General features: G+C 39.1%; 1 protein-coding gene across 1 annotated transcript; it reads left to right on the forward strand.

Moving 5' to 3' along the window:
- The first annotated feature begins 6 nt into the window (after positions 1 to 6).
- On the forward strand, positions 7 to 2,968 carry Arv1 (ACAT-related protein required for viability 1). Its single transcript, XM_078195251.1, has 2 exons — positions 7 to 1,696; positions 1,928 to 2,968. The coding sequence occupies exons 1-2, from the start codon at positions 1,622 to 1,624 to the stop codon at positions 2,477 to 2,479; spliced, it is 627 nt and encodes a 208-aa protein (XP_078051377.1). The 5' UTR covers positions 7 to 1,621; the 3' UTR covers positions 2,480 to 2,968.
- Positions 2,969 to 9,368: the final 6,400 nt, after the last annotated feature.

The following is a 9,368-nucleotide window of genomic DNA, read 5'->3' on the forward strand; positions in this document are numbered from 1 at the left end:
TCTGCTTAACTTAATATTTACAAACTAAAACTACTGTTACGCTACAACAGGCAGTAGAAACTAAAGGAGCGGCGCGAATTCACGGTTGTTGCGACTGGGTGTAGACTAGACAAAAACTGAGAGTTTCGATGCTGTTCGCTTGCCTATTATTCTGTCCTTGCCCAAAGGACAGCTTGTCCTTTCGACAAGGACCGCGAGACGCTTAGCACAACACGTGCTTTTCTTGGCCGCGCGCAAACCCGACCATAAAGGTATTTACGTATACCTCTTGACGATTTATGGTGCGCTTGCGGAGAAACGGAAGAACCGTTCTCGGGAGGTTCGTAGCGGCACGGCTGCTACAGTACAGTTTAAGATGGCATGTTCCGGCGTATCCTCTTCGGTTCCGCACATTAGACATCTATTGTCTGGATGTTTACCAATTCCTTGGCGAACCAACGCTTGATGACTTTTAAGCTTTCATTTATTTTACGATTTTATTTTAACTGGACATATTTGGGTAATGTAATTTCTAAAAGCCTGTCATACTGGGTATTCCAGAGGATCGGGCCAAGTACCGAACCCTGTGGAACCCCACCGTATACAGCCACGGTATTAACAGCATTTTTAGATATATGAGTAATATATCTCTCCGACAAATAACTTTTGATTAACACCAGTATATTGCATGGGATTCCTTTTGACTTAAGAGCACTAGTGATATGGTCCCACCTGATTGTGTTGAAAGCATTCTTCACATCAAGTTTGACCATAGCATAGTGGTGGTTCCTGGCTTTAGCCTTATCCCAAAATTTCATAACGCTGTTAATTGCATGTATAGTACTTAGCCCTTTACGGAAGCCATACTGATTTTGGTGTAATTTAATATAGCGGTTTAGTCTATTTTTAATACAGTGTTCCAGTATCTTGGCGAGGTTAGACAATATGCAAAGCGGTCTCCAGCCAGTGTTTGTTCCAGACTGCTTTTTTGGTATTGACACTACCCTGCCGTTCCTCCACTGTTTCGGAAAATATTCTTCTCTGAGAGATAAGTTAGAGATGTGCGTGAGATGGTCGATAGCACATTTCCCTAATGCCCAAATCGCTTTCGCCGGGATGCAGTCAAGTCACACGGCTTTTATTTTAATGCACCTAACAGCGTTGAGTATCTCCCGTTCGGTAAAATTTTCTTCCTTATTGTGCTCACTTTTTTGGTCATTAGTTACAGCGTCATTAGTTCCGTTGTTGTCCACATTACTTGTTATAAAAAGATTATCTATAATATTTAGGGTTTGTTTCTCATCTAACACAAACAGAGGAGGTTTCTTGGTTATTGTTTTGTTTATCCATCTATAGGGCATCTGTTGGGGCGTCACGGCGTCGATCAGTAATAGCGACGAAGTATGACGCTATAGGTGTAGACTGTGTAAAATGTTGACTTGGAATTTCACTCACTTTTATTATTTAGCTTACTATAATACACTTTGATCTTAGGTTTTAGAATTCTACTCTATTCGATTCTATATTCTATTTGATTCTATGGTCTAATCGATTTTATGGTCTACTTGATTCTCGTAGTTTGTTGGCGTACTAGCTTTTACGAAAGCTCGGGTGCAGGAGGAATTTGGTGCAAGTGGAAAAAATGTCTAAAGTAGGGATAGGAAGGAACTCTGTGGTAGGGGGTGGTTTCGCAACGTTTGACAGGGATTTCCTCCAGGTCTGAATGAATATTTAATGAAATACTCTTTTATTTGAATTATTTGAAAGATGTGTTAATTCCTTACATTTTGGTGTATTTCATTGTTATATTAATGTTTCGTATATTAATGTTCAATGTAGAGCACCTAGTGATGTATGAATACTTTTTTCGGATTCTGTATATCACTTATACATGTAGTACTTATGATACAAACATTCAAATCATGACATGATGTATTTACTATTTCAGGATAGGTGTGGTCACCTGGCTGACAAATATATCGAGTATGATCCTGCAATAATCCTAGTCGATCTAATACTACTCGATAGACGGGCGTACAGACATCTCCTCTACAACTGTGATTTAAAGTATTGCTGGAAATTGGTCATAATTATTTGGCTTGTTGAATCGTTCCGGAATCTTTCTTTATGCGACTACAGCGGAACGAACACTAAAGTTTTGAAAGCATTTCGGCCTGCATTCAACGAAGAATGCAATTTTTATTTAGTGTTACTTCGGACCGCTATCTCGTTTGCTGCTTTTTTTATCGTTGTTGTTCTTCTTACGAGAGTTAAGCGGGTCTTTTATCGAACGAGCTCTGATAAGGACAACATGACGTATTTGTGGAAAGCTTTAGTCATAGGTGGATCTTGCAAATTATTGGGATTGTTGGAAATCACGTGGGGTCACATATTTTTGGCACCTCATTATTTTCTTATTTTGGGATATACCGTGCTGTGCTTGCTCACTGCTTACTCAGGTAAGAAATTATTCAATTTAATATTTATTTTAAAAACATAGTTACATACTTCAATGTTTAGACATTGTATCACATTTAATGACGAAACTGGACAACACTAAATACGATTGATATGTAGAGTGTTTCATGGATAATTCTGCATGAAAAAGTAATAAAAAATGTAGAACAAAAGTTCATTTGAGGTTCTTTTTCGAGAAAATCGAATTTCAATTTTCTTCAAGTGTATACACTTACGCCAGATTTTGCCTAATATTTATTACAAGATTTTCTAAGCAGAATAACAATGGATTCAATACAGGAATCTGCTAACATAACTTTGCTATTAGATCGACTGCAGAAACGAAACATCGTCTGTGTAGAATATTCTTATAGCAAATCCTGCTAATTCAGCAAAAATGTGATATCGTTGAAGTGTAATACAAAAGTCTAAAATAACTCAATGTATATATTAGAGGTTCTAATTTTAGTTAGACGTATATATAAAATAAATATAAGGATAATAAAGGATGCGGGTAAATGTGAGCGGAGGGTGATCCAGTCTACCTAAACCCTCACGCCGTAATTCAGCGCGTTTTTCTGGCCTTTTTTAATTATCTCAATAAATCTAAGTTGTGTCGTGAAAGATTTGATGTTGATGAATGAAATTATATGAATATATATATATATATATGATTTGGTTTTGTAAGAAACTCTCAAGATTCTACGTATGCTCGTTTTAATGAATTGGGAGAGAGTATCGGCCTTCGAACCCGCTAACACGTTCCCTATACCACTCCATTGCATCAGCGAGTCTAACTTCGAGGAACCATCCAGCCGATCTGTTTTCCTTGAAGTAATATAGATTTCCGGTGCAGAGAAAACTACCAAAAATATACATCCCACAATCGGTCATACTGATTCATGAGACGTCCTCGTCCGTACTTGACACATATCTAGATTGGGAAAACATAAAAAAAGAGACAAGACAATTATGCCATAAATTCTACCTTGATGTCTTCTCATCGGAAATACGTGCAATTATGTGAATCCAACCTTATATCAATGGTATTGAAATTCTGCAGCTTCGACTAGCGTAGCCAGGTCCAGGCCTCTGCCAACAGGACACATCGTACAAGTTGACCACTCTCACACGCGAGCTTCTGTTAACTCGAACAAATCAAAGTCCAGACCTCCGCCGAAAGGTAGCATCGTGTGAGTTGACTAAATCTCATACACGAAAACCTATCGACTTGGCCAAATCTGGTGAATCTATGCAATAATCTATGCCAATAATTTGCGACTTTCCCCAGTAGACGGACGAGCTGATGATACCATTACAGCGTTCCCTACTGTATAACTTGGAGCCTTATACTTGTGAAGATCAAAACTCTTTTTTTATTTAGCTTGTTCGATATCCGTGGAAATCTTAGCTTGCCTTCTGAGTTCCTTTAGATCAATATCATCCAAAATATTCTGAATTCCTATTAACAGCTTAGCGTCCACTGAGCTATTAGGTTTACAATCCAATAATAATTGACTTGGGCTCATCCGAGTAGTCCGATTCGTTGTGGAATTTATTGCACTTTGGATTCGTTTTACATTTTCGTCCAATTAGCTCTCTGACTTACCCGCACATGTAGCAGCCAAGGAATATACTACAGTGTTATTCAATCTTTCACATTGCCCGTTGACCCGAGGAGTGGCCGCTGCATGTGTGCTTTATCCCATTTTCCAGACAAAAAGATTTGAATAAGTGGAAAGTAAAAAACACTTCTCCTATCACTAATGATACGTGATAGTGTTCCGAAAATTGCAAACAACTGATTTAATGTTTTGACTACTCTTTTAGTTGCAGTATTTTTCACAGGCTCCAATATACAAAATTTTGTGAAACCATCGATTATTATCAATATTTGTGTATTCTTATGCTTACTACGGATAAATGGACCAACATGGTCTAGGTGAATCATATGAAATTGAACAGACATCTTTTCAATGGGATGTAAAAATCCTGGTATTCGGCCAGTAGAGGACTTATAATAAAGGCAATTTAAACACGCTTTTACATATTTTAACATGAATTTTCGCATTCCCTTCGACCACTAGTTCTCCTTAATTTTTTCTAGCGTCTTTTCTAAAACAAAATGGCCTCGATCATCATGACACAATATTATATTAAATCGTGACATCCATAGTACCATACTTATTGCCCTGGTCAGTTTTACGGAATATACCACTCCCCCTTTTAAAATATACTTTTCGAAATATTGCTTGGTACCCGTTTTAACTTCCCCAGCCTCAAGTATCCTCTTGACACTCTCCATATCCGGATCCTGCATTTGTGCTTCTTTAATCCATTCTCCTTATATAATAATGTCAATAGTAGAACATTTTACAGGATTTCGACTTAAATAATCTACATGGGGTATTTGTGTTCCCGGACGATATATTATGTCAAAATTAAAATCTTGAAGATACACCCACCATCCAGCGACTCGTGGTTGTATATCCTTTTTACTCGCGGTGGCTCTGACTGCACTACAATCAGTCACTACTGTAAATTTTATGCCTAGCAAGTATACCCTAAATGTTTTCAATGCAACAACGACTGCTAAAGATTCGAAATCATAGGAATGATATTTTTGTTCTTCAGTGGGCGTTTGCCGACTATAATATGCAACCACTCGTTTACTTCCATTAACCTTCTGAATTACAATAACATAGCCTCAGTCCTACTGAATTAGCGTCTGTATGCACCTCAGTCTCCCTCGATGAATCATATAACGTCAAAAGAGGTCTATTTGCCAAAATCTCCTTTATTCTCTTTACTTGTTTATGCGACTTAGGATGGCTTCCTGTTTACAAATTTCTTCTTACTTCTATTTGTATAACTTCTATAAACTATAACTATTTACAGGTTTTTACAGCTTAATCCAAAACTTAACACCTAAAAATCCTGCTTCCATCTTCATTGCACATTTCTTTGGCATCTTTTATATCCTTATTACTATGTTTGTGCTTAGTTTTCTTCTTTTTCTTTTCCGCTCTCCCTTTCCTCGTTCCGTCTCCTCTCGCTCACTCCACGTCGCCTCTCCTCCTCTCTTCTACTATCTTTTTCAATTCTGCTAGCCCCCTCCTCCCTCTCCCAAAATTTCTTTTACGCTAGTTCCTCCTCCTGTCCTACACTCCACCACATGCTCTATCGTTTCCCCTTCTCTCTTACATATTCTACACATTCTTTTTTCCTCCTGCCTCCACATCTGTCTTCTCCTACTCTCATTTCCACACCTGAATCTTGCAGTAGCAAGAGGGGGGGGGGGGGGGGGGCGAACGATAGTAATCGTTCGGTCCTTCTTTCCTCTCCTATCCCTTAGGTATCCCGGTAGTCTTTCCGTTACTATATCTTTGTACGTTGAGTTGTATTTTGATGCCTCTATCTGTTCTTTTCTCTCTTCCTTTCTCTTCACTTTCAACCTCTCTCTTATCGTTTTATAAATTTTCTTTGTTTCTCCACCCTCTTGTTCCCGAATCCTTTCCATCTCCTTCCCATCCAGCCCCAGCGTGTTTCTTGTTTGTCTCCCCTTTTTCTCCCAATCGTACCCTATGTTTCTCTCCTTTTCAATTTCCGCTATACACCTCCTCGCAATCTTTTTTCTGACACTCTTGCTTCTTCTTCGTACTTCATCGCTCTTTCTAATGCTTTGTCTCTCACTTCTTCACTCTTCGTTTCTTCTGCTAGTACATAGTTTGGCGTGTTCTTATCGAGCCCCAATACCCATTTAATGTACTCCCTTTTTACCCTCTCCAGCCTCCCCTCCTTCTGCCATCGTCAAACTTCCGCCCGTAGAAAAGCACGCTTTCCACCAGTGCTACCAAAATTTTCATCCTTCTCTCAAACGATTCCTTAAATAATTTTTCTCCTATGCCGCATGTCTTCTTCATCGCTATCATAACCCTCTTGAATCTTTCCTCCAGGTGTTTCCCCATTTTCCCATTTTTTTGTACAACATAGCCTAGATATTTTATCTCTTTCACCTCTTCTATTTCTACCTCTCCCCACTTTCATTCCCTTTTTCTTCTTCTCCTACCCCCTCTCTTTTCGAATACCAGTACCTTCGTTTTTTCTGCACTCAGGGTCAGGCCCTTCTTCCCCAAATATTTTTTTAACGTCACCTTTAATCCTTCCTCTGACGTTGTCATTAAGACGATGTCGTCTGCGTATATTGGCGACCAGATCTTTTCCTTTCCTATCACTACTCCATAGTCATCAACTTTCTCGCTGATGTATGTCCATCCTGATTTCACCCCGTAATATCCATTTAATATTATCCACCCTCTTTCATATAACTTTTCCTTTAACCCTCGGAGTACTGCAGCACGGAGTCCTGTGCCGGAGTCATTTCTGACTCACACCGATACTTCACTAATACACATGAATGTTTACTCGAGCGCCCCGGTAATATGGCTCCGCCAGGGTCGACCGTTCGAGCTCTTGGCTTTGACTGATATATTGTTAGGATATATTTCTGGTGAGGCCGGTGTAAACATTGGCGGTCTCTCTGCTACTAACACAGACAACTTCGGTACTGTATACGTTACAACGAGTCACGAATGACTCCGGCATAGGAAACGGAGGGTTAAAACAATCTATTTCCTTCCTTGTTGATTATTTTGTCTGTTGACTTTCTTTGCTCTCTTCTCCTCGTCTCTATTTCCCTGAAAACCCCTCCTTCTTTGCCCACCCTAGTGTTTCTTCTATTCCTTCTGTGATTGTCTTCAATCTTCTGGCTATAAACAGTGAATACTCTCCACACTTTTCCTGTCATTCTTACTTTTACTTCTGCTATTCTCTCATTTCACTCTTTATATTCTAACCTCCACATTTTTTCTCACTGCCGCTACTATCCCACCTCTTGCTCTCCCCTTTCTATTTTCTTTCCTCACTGCTATCCGCCATTATTTAAAATTTTTTGACAGCATTCTCTCCCTTCTTTTCACTCTTCCTCTTCCATCCAGGTTTCCATTAACCCCACTATGTCGAAATCTTCTATATATTTCCATGTTTCTCTGCATTTATTGTTAGCTCTGCCACATTCCAAAACCCTATCCTTACTTTCCTCTTTCTCGTCTCCATCCTTCCTCCTTCCCCTCCATTCAAAGTTCCTCTCCCCCTCTCTCTTCCTCCAATTCCTTTGCTCTCTCATTCCAGATATACCATTTATTTTCTATGCAAATCTTTCTGTACCTCACCATTACTCTTTTTCCCTCCATTCTTTTCGCTCTTGTTATTTCTCTCAATTTCCTCTGCACCTCTCGTTCCTCTCTTGTTAGATCATCCTCTATATAAATACCCTTCTTCAACTCTTTTTTTCTCTTCATTATTTTTCGCTTATCTTCCCACTTCCCCAACTTGACTACCATTATTTCCTCTCCCTTCACATTTTTTATTTTCCGCGATTCCTTCACTTGTATTTCCTCCTCTAGATTCTTCGTTATAAAATCTCCCACCTCCTTTTCCCCTTCTTCTTCCCTCCTTGCTCTTCTTATCACTATATTCTTCCTTCTGCTGTCTCTTTCTCTCATCTCCTCCTTCATTTCTAATTTTATGACCCTTTCTTCCAAATTTTTCTTCTTCTTCTCCCATTCTTCCTATTCCTTTCGTTCCTCTATTAGTTCCTTCCTCAGGCCGCCAATTTCTCTTAAAAATTTCTGGAATATTCTCTCCATTATTTTCTCCATCTCTGGTAAAACTTCCTTCCTTACCAACCCTCCTTCTGTCACTTCTCCGCCTGATGGCCCTGCCCTCGTTTTTTCTTTCCCTTCGAGGAATCTTTCCATCGTCCCCCCCCCCCCTTCTCTCCCTTTTGTTTTCGTTTGTCTTGCTCTAGTCCCCATGATTTTTTCGTAACCTCTCTCGCGCTTAATTTTTTATACCTTTCTCATCCTCCCTTCTTTGTTTTCCTTCTGTCCTTTATTGTTTGTCTCCTCCTTTTCCTTCTCTTCTTTTCCTTTCCTTCCTCTACACTTTTTCTTTCCTAGACTCACTCACTTATGTACATCCACTTACTTTCCAGTGTTCCTCACACGCGTCTACTTCTCTCGCGTCCCTACCGGAAGTCCTTCTCTTTACTACATTGGATTCCACCTTACCCCAAAAACCAGGGAATGTCTTATTTTAATAAACTTGTCAGAGGAGCTACTTGTTGAGCGAAATTTTTTATAAATTATACGAAATATCCCGCCAGACCCAGAAATTGTCTTACTTGTTTCACACATTGCGGATTTGTCGTTTGTAAAATTGCTCGGACTTTATATTCACCGGACTTAACCTCTTCACCTGAAATCCCCCTTCCTAAATATTCAATCTTTTGTTGGAAAAATTTAGATGTTGTCAGATTGAGAGTCAAATTGTTCGACTGTACGATCTATAAAACTACTACTTTCTCAAAAGCTTCCTCTTTAGAAGAAGCTGCAATCAAAATATCGTCTATGTATATCACGGCATAATTACTGAACGTTTTATTCATGACTCTCTAAAACACAGTGGGAGCATTCGCAAAACCAAAAGGCATCCGCAAAAACTCCCATTAACCATCAGGAGTAACAAATGCGATAAACTTTACCGAGTCGGGATGTATCGGTATTTGGTAAAATCCAGATTTTAAATCGAGTGATATAAAGATGGTTTTATAAATAACTGATCAATTTGATCATCTATAACAGTCAAAGTATTTATTCGTCTTGTGATTTGGGTGAAAGTTTGAGGTTATTAATGGAAAACTCACCAATTCAGTTGTAAATGTTGTAATCCACGTATGTAAAACGACACAGATTACACTAACGTTCACTTTCACTGCACTATTATTCCACACTAATCACGAATTATGCCTCCATGTAGGTTTGCACAAATACCCAAAATATCTTGTACTGTTGTCGCGGTGCGTACATTTT

This window comes from Augochlora pura, unplaced genomic scaffold (genome assembly GCF_028453695.1).
Source record: "Augochlora pura isolate Apur16 unplaced genomic scaffold, APUR_v2.2.1 APUR_unplaced_171, whole genome shotgun sequence".
Classification (NCBI taxonomy): Eukaryota; Metazoa; Arthropoda; class Insecta; order Hymenoptera; family Halictidae; genus Augochlora; species Augochlora pura.